General features: G+C 40.3%; 1 protein-coding gene across 1 annotated transcript; it reads left to right on the top strand.

Annotated features, from left to right (window-relative positions):
• Window positions 1-6,769: 6,769 nt before the first annotated feature.
• Window positions 6,770-10,484, top strand: LOC148029359 (peroxidase 28-like). Its single transcript, XM_087688693.1, has 4 exons — window positions 6,770-7,123; window positions 8,236-8,427; window positions 8,842-9,010; window positions 9,678-10,484. Exons 1-4 carry the CDS (start codon window positions 6,863-6,865, stop codon window positions 10,109-10,111), a joined length of 1,056 nt encoding a protein of 351 aa, XP_087544819.1. The 5' UTR covers window positions 6,770-6,862; the 3' UTR covers window positions 10,112-10,484.
• The last annotated feature ends 10,395 nt before the right edge of the window (window positions 10,485-20,879 follow it).

The raw sequence follows: 20,879 nt of genomic DNA, 5'->3' as shown, positions 1-20,879 counted from the left end.
TCTACTCCCATGACTCCAAGTTTTGCTCAGTAGTCTTTAAGTGGCACTCCTATGGGTGCTACTCTGAGAGGTACTACCCTCACACATATGCTAGATGTACAGGGGTCTCCTAGAGTTATGCCTAGAAGCATGGTTCGTAGGTGGGAGAGAACACATCTTAGACATATCCAGTAGGGTACAGATACCTTGCAGATGAGAATACATGTGCTATGATAATGAATGATGAGGGGAAAAGGGTTATAACTTGTATGAGAGAGTTGTGTCAACAAGTATTTATGCACAATGTTTTGGACCATTGGAAGAATATACCAAAGGGGAGCAAGGACTATGTAGTGGTGTCTTTGCGCGTAAGGAGTTTTTGGTACCTATGTTACGATTGAGAGGTTTTTCACTGGGTGGATGATAGAGCACATGCATGTATACATATCACATAGACGATCAAATGCACGCAAGGCAACCAAGAGTGGCGCCTCAAAGTCCGAGTGGTTAGATGCAGAGAATTGACGAAGACTCAAGGAGGAGGCCACAGACTCTCCGGGATGATGATGGTAGTAGTGGGAGGCAGCGAGGGTATGATTGGAGGTAGGGGTCATGCATCATTTGGGGAGTGGTGACCATAAGACTTATTTGGAGGACTTTGTAAGTTTCCTTTTTGTTCTTCTCACTTTGTTATTTGGAATATCACTTGTACTAACAACCTTATTTCTAACAATGCTATTCTATTTTCTTTGCATCAGTCCATCATAAAAAACCACGATCCTATAGGTTTGGTGACTCTATATGTAGAGAGACACGATCTCATTGCACTTATTGATAGATTGTGTATGTATAGTGGCCCGGTAAGTCAATCCTCTTTTTTTGTTTGCAGTCATTAGTTTTTTGGTGATACATTATGTATGGTGGACTAATGTCTAGTTGTTTATTTTACAGAGTCCATTCGATGCTCCATTGTGTCGGGATGAGAGGTTTAAGATGGCGAGGAGCTATAGCATAAACTTGGATTCGTGGAGTGCATATCATTTCCTTTTTTGGTCATGTGATTCTTGTAGGTCTCTTCCATGTAGCATTACTTAGATATATTTTTCATCCTTTATATAAAATCACATTTTGCAATATTTATAGATACATTTTCATGTTTATTTTGGACCCTCCTCTCTATGGTTCCGTGTAGTTTTATGAGTTGTCATCATTAGTCTTGCACTTATTTATGAGTTGTCAGTATTGTAGTTTTATGTAGTTTTTGCACCTATCTGACAATGATTGTGTATTCAATATGTAATTGCTTTGCAAAATATAATTTAGCACATGATGTTGGGGGGTGGTAAGGCAACACCATTTTTTTCTCTATAACCATTGCTATTTGCGTCACCAATTTACTACTTGCGTTGATATTTAAGTCGGTATATGTATCACAAAAAAGTATTGCTATTTGTGTCACTATCTACATGACTATGTGTGTTTGCTTTTGTGATGCAAATAGCGGTGCAAATAGCAATAGATTTGTAGAGATGTCTATATAGATGCTTTTAGTGATGACGAGGGTAAATTTTTTAATGAATGTTTGTGTCACTTTAACTATCGCTATGTGGCCTATATATTGTAGTGGTTACTTGTTAACGGTATTTTGAGAAGGCTGCAGAAAGCGCAAGTGCTGGATACTATTTTTTAGTGGATTACTATTTTGTGGAGCTTCATTGTATTACTTTGGGCACTTGTGTATTACTTTTTACTCATGGACATCATCAGACTATCATGGTTGTATTATTTTGTGAGAGCCGAGCTCACTCCCGTGCACATTGTATTTATCACCCGTAGTTGTATTTGTCACAGCCGCATGTGTTGCGTGGGTTGCGGACATGTAATTATGATTAGAATAGTGTAGGCTTGGTCTATTTAGGCTAAGGTTCAAGCATGTTTCAAGGATTGACCGGCCTAAAGCCCACTATGTGGGTAGGATGCCCAAAGAGGGTGCAAACCCTAGTTCACAGTTGTGGAAACCCTAAACACAAAAGGGGCGCAAACCATAACCCTAATTCTATGTCTATATAAGGGTGGGAGGTCTCAGTTGTATTCACCCCCTTTGGCACATTCATGTTGCGGAAGCTCTGTCAATGCAACCATTCAATCTTTCTATTCTACCATCTTGCTTCCATTGTGTTGAGAGTGACTGAGAGGGAGAGAGTGAGAGGTGTGTTGAGCGAGGGACTGAGGGAAGGTGAAGCTCTTCGTCGTCTTATTGCTTTTCTCATCGTCTCTACTAGCTCTTCGACTCGTTGGTGTGCTTGGTGGTGGATGCGAAGGAGCGATGGCATCGGATCGTGTTGATCGTGGTCGTGGAACTATCTTCGAGCCTTTGAAAGGTAAGTTAGGTGAGTTCACTACAACTCGAGCTAGTCTTGTGTTCTTGCTTCCTTGGGTTGGAGAGGAGAATGCTTGGTTAGTTAGAGCGGAGCGTGAGAGACAAGCTTGGTTAGTTAGAGCGGAGCGTGAGAGACAAGGTGAGAGATTGTCGCCAACGTGAGTTGTAGCTTCTGAAAGAATAGAAGTCTGTCCAAAGTCCCGACTATTGGTGCGTTTGCCTCAACATTTTGGTTCCGTTGCCGGGACCTAGGATGGTGCAACCGCCGAGGTTCTCACACTCCCACCGTGTGGTGGAATAGGAGGCTTGTGCATGGGCGTGGATAGGATCGATGTGGTTCCGATCATTTGCGTTTGTGGCTAGCTTCCGAAACCCATGCGGCTAGGTTAGGAAGGGCGAAATCAGAAGGAACCGGTTTGTTGGATTGAGATTGGAATAGGGTAGAATAGAAGAAAACACAAACCATAAACTCAAAAACACAAAAGCACAAAAGCACAAGAAAACACAAAACTCAAAACTCAAAACTCAAACCTCAAAACTCAAAGCGCTCTTCTTGTTGTTGGACATCTTGTGTGGGAACGTTGGGAGATGAGGGTTCATCGTTCTTGCTTTTGTCATTGGTTACATACATGTTTATGGTTGAGATCTAACCAAATATACTGCTTGCCTTTGTACTCGTCTTCTAAAGTTCTTGGCTTGTGAGGTAGAGGAAGGAGAAAGCAAAGAAGGCCAAGAAGAAGTAGATAGAAGATGGTTGGGAAGAAGAAGAGATAGATGAAAAAAAGGGTGAAATAGAGAAAAAGGAAGGGCAAGAGGTAGTGAGGAAGAGAGCTAGAAGAAGAAGAGTAAGAAGAAGAGAAGAAGAATACAAGAAGAAGAAGAAAAAGAAGAAGAAGATGATGCAAGGATTGAGATAGAAGAACGATAGAAGAAGAAGAAGAAGAGGAGGATAGAAAAACAAGAGAAGAAGAAAGTAAGAAGGAGTGAGGAAGAAGAATAAGAGAAGTGGAAGAAAGAGAAGAAGAAGGTGAATAAGAAGAAGGGGATAGAAGAAGATAAGAGTACAAAGAAGAGGAAGAGTAGGAGAATATGAGAAGTTGAGGAAGAAGACTAGGAGAGAAGGGAAGTGGAAGCAGTTGAGAAGGAGAAAAAAAAAAGAGAAAGCAAAAAAGAAAAAAAAAGAAAATAAATAAATAAATATATATGCACTCATATGCACTGCACTGCACCTAGGGGTCCTCAAGTTGGATGTGTCCAGTGGCTTTGGTCAGCTGGCTCCGTCTCTAACCCCCTAGCTCTTTTTCCATTTCCCCACACATTTGCTTAGGGCACATCAAGGTCAGGACATACCTAGGGAGTCTCGGCTCGCCTAGGTTAGACCTGTCTCCTTGAGTCACGTGCACTTTTCATTTCTACTTCATTTATCTCAGTAACACCACATCACCTCAGGTCACCTACCACATGTGGTTGATCTAGTGGAGAACCATGCGCTTCAAGAATTCCTTTATCTATCCCACTTAGGTGTCTCCCTTGCATCTTCAATAGCAACACCTTTTTTTTCTCAGTACCTACCATTCTTTCCATCTTCATCAGATCAAGCTCCCTTGCTTCCTCATCGTCGAGCATCATCATCAATAGAAGCACCCATGGAGAAGTCTTCTACCTATGTATTAGACTATGTATGCACGTGCACTCACTATAGTATTTGCACCATAACCTATTCACGGTTTTGGGTCCTCAAGTGTGGGACAACACTTCAGGCTGCCTGGAGTTTGACGCATCTCCCAAACCAACATCATCATATGTCCTGTGCACGATCAGAAGACTAGCACTTTTCCCCTAGGGAGTGACTGCACGTGAGGTTTTACTTTGCAGGTATTCGAGTTGTGGAGAATCATACGCATCACTTCTACATCAACATTGCATCTCCCCTCTTCTACGACCTCTATTCCATTTTCCAATGACCATTCAAGTTCTATTCATCAGAAGGATCAACAGTCAAGTGTATCTTCAGCATAGCCAACTTTTACAGGATTTGTCACCAGCAACACCATCAGTCTCACCATCTACCACAATTTGAGCAACATCATTTGTACCACCCGCAGCAGGCAACATCCTCATCTTCAACAACCACCGTTCTTCATCAGCCACATCCATTTCTTCTCCATCAGGACTACTACTTGATCAGGACTGTTCCCAGCATTCCGCGTCTTCGGTGCAAGCTACAGCATGCTACCTACGATGTGAGTGCCATGGGACTGGCACTCGTCTAGGGGGGAAATAATGTTAACGGTATTTTGAGAAGGCTGCAGAAAGCGCAAGTGCTGGATACTATTTTTTAGTGGATTACTATTTTGTGGAGCTTCATTGTATTACTTTGGGCACTTGCGTATTACTTTTTACTCATGGACATCATCAGACTATCATGGTTGTATTATTTTGTGAGAGCCGGGCCCACTCCCGTGCACATTGTATTTATCACCCGTAGTTGTATTTGTCGCACCCGCATGTGTTGCGTGGGTTGCGCACATGTAATTGTGATTAGAATAGTGTAGGCTTGGTCTATTTAGGCTAAGGTTCAAGCATGTTTCAAGGATTGACCGGCCTAAAGCCCACTATGTGGGTGGGATGCCCAAAGAGGGTGCAAACCCTAATTCATAGTTGTGGAAACCCTAAACGCAAAAGGGGCGCAAACCCTAACCCTAATTCTATGTCTATATAAGGGTGGGAGGTCTCAATTGTATTCACCCCCTTTGGCACATTCATGCTGCGGAAGCTCTGTCAGTGCAACCATTCAATCTTTTTATTCTATCACCTTGCTTCCATTGTGTTGAGAGTGACTGAGAGGGAGAGAATGAGAGGTGTGTTGAGCGAGGGACTGAGGGAAGGTGAAGCTCTTCGTTGTCTTCTTGCTTTTCTCGTCGTCTCTACTAGCTCTTCGACTCGTTGGTGTGCTTGGTGGTGGATGCGAAGGAGCGACGGCATCGGATCGTGTTGATCGTGGTCGTGGAACTATCTTCGAGCCTTTGAAAGGTAAGTTAGGTGAGTTCACTACAACTCGAGCTAGTCTTGTGTTCTTGCTTCCTTGGGTTGGAGAGGAGAATGCTTGGTTAGTTAGAGCGGAGCGTGAGAGACAAGGTGAGAGATTGTCGCCAACGTAAGTTGCAGCTTCTGAAAGAATAGAAGTCCGTCCAAAGTCCCGACTGTTGGTGCGTTTGCCTCAACATTACTGCATTACCATTGCAAAATCCTCACTCATCACTATTGGGTTTTAGAAAGAATTCATATCACAAGCTCTAACAACATCTAGATCCACTAGGATCATCAAAATCACTATTATTGAGGAGGATTTATTAAGTCTAGGGTGGAGAGAGCCAACAATTAGTAGAGGGAAGCTATTCAGATACTTGGGGTATCCTATAGGGATAGGGGTAAGTGAAAGTCTAAAAACAAGCTAGGTGCTAGAAAAAATTCATATCACAAGCTCTAACAACATCTAGATCCACTAGGATCATCAACACACTAATCAAGGATTGAAGTGGCCTTTTAAGGGAGATGGAGTGGGTGTTAGGAGGTAACTAGCATGAATTGGACGAAAATGACTTTCGGGCATTGTTCCAATAACCCACCACTACTTGCATTGGTGCTAAGGAGAAGAGGAAAGTTTCTAGTGAAGCATGGATATCACAAAGTTGGCCAATGCCTTAATGAGAATAGTGAAGTGCATTTCTTAGCAATCAACAATAGCATCAATAATACATCTTAGCCTTTTGAACTTGCATGCTGTTTTAGAACTAAATAGGTCTATGGCTAGCAATGATGCATGGGTCAATAGGGAATACTAGGGGCTGGTAGTTCATGGGAAGCAATTCCAAGAGATTTGAGTCATATAATTTTTTGGTGAGAGAGAGTTGACAGGTATTTAGAGGATCAAGAGGTGCAAAACCTCACCTTTAGTGAAAAACAATAAAAGAACTTGCTCAATAGAAATTTCAAGCGGTGTTAACTAGTGCAAGCACTATATCTGATTGCATACTGGATACTCTCTCTCCTCGCACACACATTCTCTCTCCTTCTACACAAACAGCCATGCGTGGGTGCGTCATTCTCTCTCCTTCCATACAAGGGTCCCATCAAATTCTGGACTTGCATAGGGCAAGTCATTCTCTCTCTCTCTCTCTCTCTCTCTCTCTGGCATGTGCACACGTCAGTAGACCTATGCGGGGCGCGCCTTTGAAACAAGTGTTGGAGATAAACAATACGAGAGAGAGAGAGAGTGTGTGTGTGTGCGCGTGCGTGCGTGTGTGTGTGTTTGTGAAGTCAACGAGAGAAGACGTGCGGGATAAAGGGAAGTCACGTACCCGGAGTCCTGAGGAGGAGCGAGAGGACGGTATAAACGAGGGTCGACATAGAGACAAAAGGAGAGGAATGAGAAACGAGACAAGGATCTTTTGACACAGAGAGAGAGAGAGAGAGAGAGAGAGAGAGAGAGAGGGGCTGGCGATGGCTGGCCGAAGCTTCTTCTTCTTCTTGCGCTCCATATTAACGCTGGTGCTCATGCAGATGATGAATGGTAATGAAATGGGAATCATGAAGAGTGGTGCGGGGGTGGAGGGCGCAGGCCTCCTCTACCCGAACTTCTACGCGGGCAGCTGCCCGGCTCTTATCCCGACCGTCCGCCAGGCCGTCCAGGACGCCGCTGACTTCGACCCCGTCAACCTCCCCGCCCTCCTCCGGCTTCACTTTCACGATTGCTTCGTCAATGTATGATGAGTTGTTGTATCATAACTTTCTAATGGTTAACATAATCATCGTATTAAAGTCAAACCAAAAATATCAAGTTCACCTAGTTATAAATGAAGGCTTTGTAAGGGTTTCGCTCACATTACGTTTATATCTAATATGTGGGAACTTGTACCATAGCTTCAAGTGATTGAAAGTGATGCATCCTTTGCATAAAATCTTTACTATTAGTTAACGAGAGGTGGGGGCCCGGGGGCGCGTGCCACGTGGCAGCCCCCACCTCCCCCACAAGAAAAAAAGAGAATGCGGGGGCGGGTGCTGGACAGAGAACGCGGGGGCGACTGCCGTGCGTCCAGCACCCGCCCCCGCCCCCGCCTGCAAAAATCGCGCCTGCCCCGGCGCGAAGCGCCGGACTGAGTCTAGGCGCGGAGCACCTAGTTGTGACTAAATTGGGGTGGGTTGTGCTTTGTTTTTGGGAGGGCATCGGTTTATTGCCCCCTTTACTAGCATACCTATTTTAGCACCTTTATTTGGATAGAATACTTATACTAAGAGTTACCAATATATTCAAGTTGAATCCACAAGTTGACTCCACCAAGACTCAATGCTTGGATTACCAAATAAGATTAAAAAGTAACTTGGGATGGTTCTTACCACTTTAGAATAGCTCTCTATCTCTCTCTCATTCATTTTAGAGCCCAAGCACTCCCAAAATGTACTAATTGATTTTCAAGCTATGATTGATATGCAACATAACACTAGGGGTCACTTCTTTTATTTGGACTTTCATCCACTTCCCATTCATTGGAACTACCCCACTTTGACTATGCATTTTTCACATGCACATTTAAGAACTTACAAAGACTTCCAACTTCAAAGAAGTCCACTTGGACATAGATAAGAATACAATTTTGGAGATAGACATATGATATGTCCATGCACACTTGCATGATTGTTTTTATGTGTTTGCATTATTTCTCATTGATTCACATATCAGCATGAGAATGTATCAAAATAAGGAAATGAGCTTAGTAATCTCATTAATGATCGTGTTACAAATAGAAAGTAGAATCTTGCATGAAGTCCCTAAAGTATGTGCTTGTTTTTGGCAATTGCACTCTTTCATGTTGTAGGGAGCAGATGGGTCTATTTTACTCGATCCAATCAATGGCGTACCTTCTGAGAAAAACTCTTCACTCAACTTAGGACTCTTTGGCTTTGAAGCAATTGACTTTATCAAAGATGTTGTTGACATGGAATGTGGTGTTGGAGTGGTATCTTGTGCTGATATTCTTGCCTTAGCAGCTCGTGACGCTGTTGTTTTGGTATGTATCATGTTATAGTTGACATTTTCTCACCAAGATACTTTTAATCTCTTCAAACTTTAAGCCTATTCAAAGCTATCAATGTCATGGTTGACTTTGGTTGAAGAAAGATGCAATTTATCATATCAAAAGTAGGAGGAAGAGACTAATGAAATGAGCTTAAAACAGTCTAACTTTTAAAGGGCTTAACAACTATATATACTATACCACTCTTAACAACTTAGTATTTTTCAGCAAATTATCTAGGTATCCACTTGTTTATTTATGCTATACCATTCTTAACAAATAGAAACTCTCAATTAAAGAAGCTACATACCCAACTTGTTTATTTATATGCCACACTTGTTGTTTTAAAAGAATTCGTGGTTCTAGTTTGTTGGTAATGAGATTTACACTTTCATTCATTATGTATAGAGTGGGGGACCAACTTGGGATGTTCCGCTTGGTCGTAAGGATGGTCGAAGATCACTAGCATCTGATGTCCCTGGCAAGATACCTACACCAGAACTTTCAGTAGGAGAACTTCTCAATGGGTTCTTTTACCCTAATGGCTTGAATGAAACAGACTTGACTGCACTTACAGGTGACATTAGTAGAAATTGTTGTTATTACACTATTGAGTACTTTTGGTGTATATGATGAGTTTCATATGAATAAGAGATTGTGTTTTGAACATTAGTAATTGATTCCACTTGTTGAGCTCTCTTTATTCAAAATAAAGCACGAACGTAGTCAAACTACACATTGATGATTATATTAGAGCCTAAAAAACTATAATTGTGTATTGTTGCTACCTCTTTATATTTATATGCACTACCTAAACATTCAAAACTTTCCAACTTGAAAAGGGGACTTCAAACTGCTTGAATCATTGATACTCATTACTATTTCACCTTAAAGTTTTTATTGAGTAATTTACACTACCTAAATTTGCAATACATTCTATGTGGTTTGCATTACCTAGAACTATAATACTTTTACAATAATTTGGACTATCTCAATTTTAAATCTTTTTGTTGTTCCTCCTTCAATACTTCTTGAGTAAAGTCCAAATCTTTGAGACAATTTTAAAGCTCATTGTCCATCTAAACATGTCAAAACATCTATAATCATTAGTGTAACCCAATTTCCTAACATGTTGACTTAGCTACACATAAGTATTATGTGTGGATCTCCTTATTGGTATTGCATGATTATAAATCCATGGCATGATATCCTAAAATTCCTCATTGGGAACTATGCTTACGCAGGTGCTCATACAATTGGCTTTGCACATTGTGCATCCTTTGATGAAAGGTTGTACAATCCACAAGCTACAGACCCACCAATTGATGATGACTTTCTACAACAAGTGGAAGCTGTGTGCCCAGAGCCACCACAATTTGTGGACCCAGATACTGTGGTACCCTTGGAGCCATTTAACTTCACTAACTTTGATATAAATTTCTACCTTGCTGTTCAAAGAAAAATGAGTGTCCTTATAACAGATCGCATACTCTTGTATGATCCTCGCACAAAAGGAGATGTGGCCAAATATGCTAATACACGAAAATCGGGTGGTATTCCACAAGGCCAAAGGGATTTCTTCAAGCAATTTGCAATCTCAATGGTCAAAATGAGCCAAATTGGTTTGCCCAATATATTGCAAGGAGAGGTTAGGAACAATTGTAGGGTTCCAAATTAGAAATTGAAAATACAAAAAAACCCATTTGTAAAAGAAGGAAAATAAGTTACAAAAAGAAGAAGCTTGGAACAAGCATAGAAGTCTTAGACACAATAGCGAATGGACCTTGCTATTAATAGATCCTACATCTTACAAAGAAGATTAGGAAATTGACATTCTTTCTTAATCCTTCAATAAAAACACCATCATGCCTTTCCTTATCACATATTCATAATTGACAATGTCTCCTTTCTATATTGGAAGTCTTAGCAAATATTGTCCTCTTGAAGTTTCACAATGCCCTACTCAAACAAACTTGAGTATATTATAGCAAAGGGTTACATTCAAGAGCCTCAAGTACTTATAAATGTATGTAAGACTAAATGTATAACTAATTCTCATAATTAAGATTTACCTTTAGTTGAATTCATTTTGTTGCAAAGTTGACTTATAGACTTTCTAAGGTGATGTAATCTTGATAATTAATATCAACATTCCTTGCTCACAATAGTGCACAAGGAATGCTATTGTGAGCAAGAAATGCTAGGATGCTTCATAATAGCTTAGTACAAAGTTAAATTGTGAGTGATTTGCAAACTTATTTATAATCACTACCTCTCAATCGATATTGCAATATATAGTGTGTCACATAGATAATCAAAAGCACTATGCAATAGTACATGTAGTTTTGCATGTCGATTTGTTATACCCTCACTATTGCCAAGTTATTAGGTGTGGGGCTTGCTCAATCTACGATGAGAAAATTGTTTACGGCATACTAACAATGAAATTAATTACAAAGATAGAGAACCATGATTCAATATGTGATCTCACATCTACATGCACATACACATGTTTACGACATACCAAAATGCAACTAATTATGGAGATAAAGAAACACTATTCAATAGTGCTTTTACATGTACATGGACACACATTATAAATTTCGCCCTCCCTCCCTCCCTCCCTCCCTCCTCTTTGTCTCTTTGTCTCTCTCTTCTCTGTCTCTTTATACATAGTTTTTCTTTATATATACATGCACACATATGCTTGAAGTACTTAAGGAAGATTCTATATCCTTAAACCACAAATGATGCATCTATTGAACTACATAAAAGTTCATATGATTCAAGGATGTAAGTGCAAATACATATGCATCAAGAATGCGAGTGCAAATGATGGGTGAGTGAAAATCACCATTTTCTTCTATTAAAGCAAAGCCTACCAAAGAGATTCCCAATTCCAATGTTCCAACATATTTTTCTCATCTAAAGATATTGTGCTTGACAACCCTACCAAAAGACTATAAATAGACACTTGTCATGCACACTTATATACTTCAATTACACGATGACGCATGTCAACTCTTAACACTTGGAAGATGTAACATGAGATGATGGAAAATGATCATCTCATTGTGTATGACATACTCATGCTTCACAAGGGTTGATGATCAAAAGTAGGTATATTGATCCTATCTTTGCAAAACAATTTTAATATTTGAAATCCATTAAAGACAATGCATGTATTGTACCATATGAGCATCCAATCACGATCTTTGTTTTGATTCAGGTGGTCTACATAGCATGTAACACTTCTTTTTTTGAGGGAAGCAAAGTAGTGACAATTTATGATGTCATGCACACTTGATTAACTTGACAATGATATGCAAGTAAACTTTTGTATATCAATCAAACAAGTATGCAAAGCATGTTGTCGGTCTCATGACCTAAACTATGTCTTTTGCTTTGTGTGAAATACCTATAACTTCATAACATTACATGTAACATAACATGTTGGTACTTGATTAACCTTATTTTAAGATGCCCTTTTATAAGGGAGAGTAACACTCATATTGAGTTAGCGAGAGCAAATGCAAATGTGGGTGTCATCCTCCTCCTCCATGTCATAATGAGAAAGCTCTAATGAAGTCTAACTATGTTGCTGCTATCTTTAAATGAATATGAAGATGTATATTTGTAGGAAACATTGTTATAATTCTCATGTGCTAATGTGCAATGGCAGTTCTAATATGTAGCTAGTAGCATTTACCCATCATCCTTTTAACATTTTTTATATAGCTATTAAAAATGTCAAATAAATCCCCTTGAAAAGAGAGCTAGGAAAATGATAAAGTTCATCCCCCTTGCAAAGGTAATCAATGTGGTAGAAAGATTGCAGATGCAACAACATATTCTACTTGCTAGGTGGGATTCTCCACAAGAAATAAAGGACTGGAGAAGCCACTCTTAGAAAATAACAAATGAAGGCGAGGGTTGCAATAAATGATATTTAAGGCATCTATATCAATGACATGTGTACCTTGAGTGAAAAATCAATCACTTTCTTCTTAATGGTTGACACCCTTCCTCTTGTTCTCAAAATGAGAGGTTTCAATTCTCTTTTGCTTGCTTTTGGGGTGTGGATGGGATGAACATGTACTTCTTCATGGAAAAATTATTTCAACTCAATGCCCCCTTGCATGTTTTGATATTTAATTTTAATATAGAAATAAGATGATAATGCTTATTGGATTTATTTTGCAAAGTTTTGTTATTCACTTTTGTTGGCCACATAATAGTGAATTGTTGCATCTGTATGTATATAGCATTGGTTGCATTATGTCAAGTATATAGCTAAGGAAATAATGCATTTTGTGGTTTTGGTGATAAAATTATTTAGTCAAAGTTCATTGATTTTTGTAGTTGCCAATGGAGTACATACATGGGATTATTATTTTAGCACCATTGGTATGTAGACTTATTTTTGTGTTTATAAGGGGATTACTTATCATTGTTATAAAGGTCGCCATTGATATATGGATTTATTTGTGTGTTTATGCAAGGGATTATTTATCATTTTTATAACCTTTATACTGTGTCCATAGGGTAAGATAATTATTTTATAAGGTCAAAAATATGATGTAAGCCTTACATAAGCCCTAAAAATCATCAGTAAAGAGCAAGTTGTTCGAAAAAGGAATGTAGAAAGTCCAAAATAATGCTTTGTGTGTTTTTCAAGAACAAAAATCACATAAATATGAATAATTAAATATATATGTGAGGAAGGCTCTAATCATCTGTGAGGAGCATAACATAAAATTCATAGTGACCAAATTGCATTCTAAATATGATCTTCCTAATGTACATCCTATGATTGCACGATCAATGAATACATGTTTTCCTTAATTACCAACACTTTGGCATTGTATTCTTTGATGATATCTTAGAATTTAGTAAATCAAATGAAGATCCTAAATTGACTTTGATTTATTGTATAAAAATCACATGTATGCTAACCTTGATCAACATTTATATTCCAAAATTGTATGGAATAGATTAAATAACTTATTCTAATAAAAGAAGATTAATAAAAATAAATTTTAAGATCATAGTACGTAAAAGTCACCCAACTTGAAAGATGTAAGCCAATACATCCACGAGTTGAAGCCTTAAAATTAAGAGTTTTGAATGATGTCAACTATTGAGACTAGCATAATAAATAGGATTTACCCTAATTCTTGACCCCATAGTATCTTAAATAATAACTTTTAAGTTTAGGGATTAGTATAAAAAATACCTAATCAAGCTAAAGCTTGATCCATGTGATTCTCTAGTTTTGAAATGATATGCCAGCTCTATGATTTTAGTTCCAAAGATTTTGCTAAAGATTTAACAAAGGAGAAAAATTCTCTCCATAAACTAAGAAAATTCAAGTCTATTGCATCAATACTGAAGGGAGTGAGCCTTGAGTGGAAGCACATGAGCAGAAGTAAGACTATGGTGGAAAGAGCAAGAGCAAGAGCAAGAGAGAGACACACACAAGATGTGGGAACTCTATCACAATGTGTGATCGGCCTTCCCTTTATTCAAATATCATTGAAAGAATAAATAATGAGTAGTGCACAAGTGTATGGGTACTATTAGTGTAGTGATACATGGGTAGCTAGGCACATGTTCCTTTACCCCCAACAACCTTTCACTTAAAGGCGAATGTGTCCCTAGTGAGGAGAGAATGAGAACAAAGTGACAAAGTACAAATGTACATAAAGCACAATAGGACAAGGAAAGACATCATCTCATTCAATACCCATCAACTTCCTAAGGAAGTCAAAACACCTTGTAGCCAGCAGACTTTTTGTGAGTAGATGTATAGGACTTTGGTCAATTGAGATCTTGAAAAGCTTAATGGACTTTTTTTCAATGGCCTCTCAAATAAAGTGGTAATGCATCTCAATGTGCCTTATCGCCGCATGGAAGACCGTATTCTTGGCTAAATGAATAGCACTCATAGAATTCGAATGCAATGTAGGGACCGCACCACTAATATCAAGGTTTGCTACTAGATGGCTTAACTAGAGAGCCTCCTTGCAAGCCTCAATGGCTGTAGTATAATCAGCCTCGATAGTAGAGATGATGGTGTGTTAACCCCAATGCAAAGAAAGTACAAAGAAAGCAAAGAAAATTAGAAAGACGTTTAGGATAAGGCAAAAAAAGGCGGCCCAAAAAAAAAAGGAGAAAAAGAGCCAAAAGTGCAAGAAGCAAACTCAAAAGTCCAAGGCAAGTGCAAAAGGGAAAAGTTGCATTTTAAATATAAGAGCGCATGCTAAATCCTTGTAAAAGAGCGCCAAGCTCCCTCCTGAGCAATTTGTAAGTGTAGATGGGCATGGGTGAAGGAACCATGTAAATAGGAAGGGAATAAGAAAAGAGGACCTAGGCTAAAATGGTTGGTCATGTGAAAAGGGATGGTCGTCCAAAGAGGAGTAGGGTATATATAAAAAGGCAAAAAATGAATGAAGAAGCTCATTCCTGTGTGTGGCCAAAATTAGCACTCTTATTATTCCTCTTCTTGTTCTTGCTTGTGCTTGTGCTTGAGAGAGGGAGTGTGAGGGAGTGAGTGTGTGATGGTGAGAGACTGTGGTGGAGAAGCTCTCCATCTTCTCCTCTCTTCTTCTTCTCTTCTTTTGTCATATGTAGCAATGGAGCTTGGGGCTTGGAGCTTGAGGATCGAGCTTGCTTTTCTTGCATCATGGATCATGGAGCTGTCGAAGAGCTTGAGAAAGGAGGAAACTTGATTGGGCATGAAGGTAAGCTCACTACACTTGTAGGCGTGAGAGGATGCATGGCTATGTGAGACGTAGCCATTACACTTGGCTTGAAATGCTTGAAATAATAAGCAGTCTATAGGTCTTGGTGGTTGAGTGAGTCACTCTCACATTTTGGTTTCGTTGCCAAGACCAACGGATTCAAGTGTTTAGTGTGTTAGAAGTCTGAAACAGAGACAGAGAAAGTTGGACTCAACAGTGTAGAGCAATGAGCTCTCACACATTTCTTCTATTCTTCCATTCCACACATCACTAAAGAGAATAGTTACAACTTAAGGTCTAGGACCATTCACACCAAACAACTAAGTCCTAAGCATCGACTTATTTAATGTCCGCATAGTGTGGTATAGCTGGACAACTGAAGTGTCAGCTATGGTCATACCAAGGATAGTAGATCGTCGAGCTTGAAGTCTTAACACTCCCCCTCAAGCTCAAGATAGCATAAGCACACCAAGCAGCTGTCTAAAAACACTGAAGTTATCTTTACCTAAGGACTTGGTAAAGATATCCGCAACCTGCTCATCAGTCTTTACATGCATGAGATCAACTCGTCCTGCAAGAACCATCTCTTTGATGAAGTGGTAGTGTACCTCTATGTGTTTCGTTCTGGCATGATATACTGGATTCATGGCCAGGAGTACACTACTCAGATTATCACATAGTAACTTCATTGGAGCATCCACCTGTATGTCCAAATTAGCCATAAGCTTGAGCAGCCATGAAATCTCGCATGCTGCCAATGCATCACCCCTGTACTCTGCCTCAGTACTTGACAAATCAACCTAAGGCTGCTTCTTGCTGCTCTAGCTAATCACACCGCTAGCAAATCCAAAAGCATATCCACTCGTAGATCTACGATCATATGAGCGTCCTGCCCAATTTGCATCCGTGTATCCAATGAGTTTCAAGGGCTTATCTCTGACATAAAACAACCCATACTCTACAGTGGACTGAAAATATCTCATAATGCGTCTAACTGCATCTAAGTGCGGCTTTCTGGGCTTCTGCATAAACTGGCTTATGAGCCCTACATCATAGCTCAAGTCAGGCCTAGTGATGGTCAAGTAAATCAAACTGCCAACCATCTGCCTGTACATAGTCACATCCATGGCTAGCTTGACATTCTGATCAAGAGGTGTATCCAATGGTTTGCATTCAGCCATGCCATACTTCTTCAGCATTTCCATGGCATAGTGCTTCTGCATCAGCCATAAACCATTTTCAGCTGGAACTATCTCAATGCCTAAGAAATACTTCAGTTCTCCTAGGTCCTTCATGTCAAATTCAGATTTCAGCATCTTCATTACATGCTATATGCCCAAGTCATCATCACCAATGTTTATCAAATCATCAACATATATGACCAGCACTACCAAGCCACTGTTAATCTTCTTTGTAAATAGGATGTGATCATCCCTACCAATAGCAAATCCCAGTCCCTGTAAGTAGTTATTGATCTTAGCATGCCAAGCTCTCGAAGCCTGCTTCAGCCCGTACAACGCCTTTTTCAGCCTGCATACATAATGCTGAAAATCAGGGTGAACATACCCTTCTGGCTAAACCATATAGACATCCTCTGCTAAGTCGCCATTAAGAAATGCATTCTTCACATCCATCTGCTGCAATTTCCAGCCTCTAGCAGTAGCCAAAGCAATCACGGTGCATATGGTTGCCATCTTGGCAACATGGCTGAATGTTTCCTCATAATCAAGTCCATACTATTGGGCATACCCCTTTGCGACCAGTTTGACTTTGTATCTCTCCACATTGCCATCTGACTTGCATTTGATTTTGTAGACCCATTTGCAGCCAATGGTCTTTTTTCCTTCAGGCAGTGGCACAAGATCCCATGTCTTATTTTCAGCCAAGGCATTCATTTCTTCATCCATAGCTGCACACCAGTTCTCATCTTTCACGGCTTCAGCATATGTACCTGGTTCTTTGATCTCCATCACTTTTGTCATGTAAGCATAATGCTTTGCAGTGTAGCCACTGTACGTCAACCTGTCAATAGGGTATCTGACCCTCTACGAGTGTCTAGGCTATGGTGCACAGCTAGATGCCCCTCTCTCATGAGGCAGAATGTACCTACTCTGCCTCATGCCAGACGTATAGACAGTTGGAATACCAAGTTCACTATCTAAAGTATCAGTAGACTCATAACCAGAAGTCATTCTACCAGGTGTCATCATACCAGATGCATCCTCAGTAGCTTTCTTTTTTCCTTTGTTGTCCAAGACATCATATCTCCCCCTCATTAACATACTGGTACCAGTGGACGGTGAGCTCTGCAATCTCCTTGTCCATGAGGATACTGTCTGATTACTAGGTCCTGTCATAGCAGTGCTCTACTGCAAATCAACTATAGATACATGAGTGGAAGGCATATCCAATGGCACTGTAGCCGATGATACATACCAAGAACCCATCTCATAGAAAATAACATCCCTGCTCACCAAAGTCTGCTTGGTAGAGGGATCATAGCATTTGTATGCCTTCTTCTCCTGCGAATATCCAATGAAAACACACTTATGCACTTTTGGATCCAGCTTCTTTCTTTTCTCATCTGGAATGTGCACATAAGCAAGACAGCCAAAGACTTTCATGTGACTTACATCCAACTTATAGCCATATAGCCTCTCAAACGGTGTCATCTCATGAATACCTATAGTGGGAGTCCGATTCAAGATATACATGGCTGTCGTGACAGCCTCAGCCCAATAATAGAGCGACATCTTCTTCTCATTCATCATGGCACGAGCAGCTTCCATCAAGACCCTATTCTTTCTTTCAGCTATCCCATTTTGCTGAGGAGTGTAGCTGTAGGTAAGCTGCCTATGTATGCCATTTTCAGCCAGAAAATTATCAAACTCATTTGACACATACTGCCCACCGCTATCTGATCTCAAGTAAGAGATATAACGATCAAATTCCTTTTCAACCTGCTTTTTAAACTGCTGAAAAATAGCAAACACCTCATCCTTTGTCTTTAGAAGGTAAACCTAAGTATAGCGATTGTAATCATCAATGAATGTCACATAATACTTCGAGCCTCCTATAGATACATTATGGGCTGGTCCCCAAACATCAGAGTGCACTAATTGCAATGGACGTGTGTTGAGATATCGAGCTCCACTCATGATATGCCAGGGTGACCGTTGTGTATTTATGTCACCGACTTGTCAGTTGCAGACGCGGTTGGTACACCGCCCATGAATAATAGCTACATGACAGCTATCCTTATCTACTCTAGTTCGTGGCTCAGTTAGTATGCCACCTTAGTTAGTTGAGTTTGGTTTGAGACCCATATATAGGGTTCTTCTATTTCTTTGTAAGAGAGTTCTTTTGGCTTATACAACTAAGAAGAGGAAAACTGTTTTCAGCCTCCACCCTTGTGTGTATTCCCCCATTGTGCAAGCAAGAAAGCTTCAAGTGAGACTCCTTCCTTCTCTCCTACAATCTTGATCGAGCTCCACTCGTGATATGCCAGGGTGACCGTTGTGTATTTATGTCACCGACTTGTCAGTTGCAGACGCGGTTGGTACACCGCCCATGAATAATAGCTACATGACAGCTATCCTTATCTACTCTAGTTCGTGGCTCAGTTAGTATGCCACCTTAGTTAGTTGAGTTTGGTTTGAGACCCATATATAGGGTTCTTCTATTTCTTTGTAAGAGAGTTCTTTTGGCTTACACAACTAAGAAGAGGAAAACTGTTTTCAGCCTCCACCCTTGTGTGTATTCCCCCATTGTGCAAGCAAGAAAGCTTCAAGTGAGACTCCTTCCTTCTCTCCCACAATCTTGACATGGTATCAGAGCCTTGTTTGTGGTAAGGAGCTCAAGAAAGCAAGCCAAGCTCGCGGTGTTCTGGTAAGAGGAACAGTGTTGCTTTCATTTTCTGTTTTGGGAGCAGATCTTTGCAGGTAGCACAGTTGGAAAGTGCAAGAGTGCATTGTCTCAGGTTGAGACACCCTTTGCGGTGAAGCAAGAGGGCAGTATATGCTGCGGGAGAGGGCTTTAGCCCATGGCGACCTTGTTTTTTTGATTTGAGGCCATTTCAGGGCCTGTTTTGGAGGCGGAAGTTTTCTGCACGCACTCGGGAAAAGGCCCAGTTTTATGCTGTGCAGCCACTGTTCTACAGGTTGGTGAAAAGTTACTATAGAAATTGCATTGTATGCTTGTGCGCAGAGACATTGGAAGTTACAGAATCATCCCTGTTGCCTGTTGATGCAAAATCGTCACTAGAAAGTGACTGTGTGGTCAAATACCACTTTCGCTAGTTTTGCAGATTTTTCCTTGTGAGGGTGAAGCTGTGTTTTTTGCAGTGACAGAATTTTTTGCAGTGTTCTGTAATGGCGTCTGATTCTCTTTCACAGATTGTCACTGAAAAGCTTGACAAGAACAACTTCCAAGCATGGAAGTTTAGAATGACGAATTTCCTTATGGGAAAAGAATATTGGGAATTTGTTGTAGGAAATGAAGAAGAACTAGTTCTTCCTGATGTTCCCAATCAACAGCAAATACAGGCATTTAAAGCATGGCATGAGAGAGCCATGAAAGTTATGTATTGGCTGTCTATAAGCATTTCAGACTCTTATGATTGTGCATATTCAGGATGCAAGTACGCCAAAGGAGGCATGGGATACTTTGTCAAAAATGTATAGCACAAATACGCAAGCCAGGAAAATGCAGCTCAAGCAAGAGTTGCATAATGTGCAAAGAGAAAATATGAGCATCAATGACTACCGCATGAAGGTGAAGAAGATTGCAGATGCACTTGCTTCCATTGGGTCACCAGTGGAAGATGATGATTTAGTTTCTGTGACCTTGAATGGTCTAGGAAAGGATTATGCACAGTTTCGGACATCCATTTCAGTTCGTGAAAGATTTCCTGATTTTGAGGAGCTGATTGCTCTTCTAATTTCTGAGGAGCAAAGAAATGGTGGTGCATCTTCTTTAGGAGGAACTTCAAAAGAAGCTGTCTTCTACTCAAATGCTGGAAGAGGTAGAGGCAGAGGTAGGGGAGGCCGATATGGAGGCCGTGGTAGAAATCAAAATATGTAGCAAACTCAAGAAAACCAGTTCTATGGAGGAGGATGTGGTAACTCTAGAGGCAGGGGGAGCCAAAGAGGTCGTGGTGGATGGCAAAGAGGCCAAAATGCAAACAGTAATGTTGAATGCTACTACTGTGGTAAAATGGGTAATATGGCTAAAGACTGCTATAAAAAGCAGAATGACATCATGAATGGAAAACTGCAACAAGGAAATTATGCATCTTCTAGTAGACAGGGTGATGACAGAAATGAGCATTTGTTTATGGTGCAGCACATGAACAATTCTGTGACAAGTGCAGAAGAAAGCAATGATGTATGGTATGTTGACTCAGGTGCATCAAACCACATGACAGGTCATGCAGAATGGATGGAGGATGCAAGAAAAATGGAAAAACCAGGATTTGTGGAGACTGGTGATGATACTGCACATCCTATTGTGCAGATTGGAAAAATTCCTTTGTCTATGCAGGATGGGAAAAAGAAATACCTGTCCGATATATTTCATGTCCCGAATATCACCAAGAATCTGGTTTCTGTTGGTCAAATGGTTGAGCAGGGCTTGCACGTCAGATTTAATCCTCATGGACGCTTTGTTGAGTATATGAAAAATAAAGGTCGCTTGATAGCAAAA

The sequence above is a fragment of the Lygodium microphyllum genome, chromosome 11, assembly GCF_053477565.2.
Source record: "Lygodium microphyllum isolate KBCC chromosome 11, Lygodium_microphyllum_v1.1.10, whole genome shotgun sequence".
Taxonomy (NCBI): Eukaryota; Viridiplantae; Streptophyta; class Polypodiopsida; order Schizaeales; family Lygodiaceae; genus Lygodium; species Lygodium microphyllum.
This window is presented reverse-complemented; position numbering and strand designations above follow the sequence as displayed.

Coding starts and splice junctions, on each gene's coding strand:
- LOC148029359 (XM_087688693.1), top strand. CDS start 6,863: ATGGCTGGCCGAAGCTTCTTCTTCTTCTTGCGCTCCATATTAACGCTG. Junction 7,124..8,235: donor TTCACGATTGCTTCGTCAAT/GTATGATGAGTT, acceptor TTCATGTTGTAG/GGAGCAGATGGGTCTATTTT. Junction 9,011..9,677: donor AGACTTGACTGCACTTACAG/GTGACATTAGTA, acceptor ATGCTTACGCAG/GTGCTCATACAATTGGCTTT.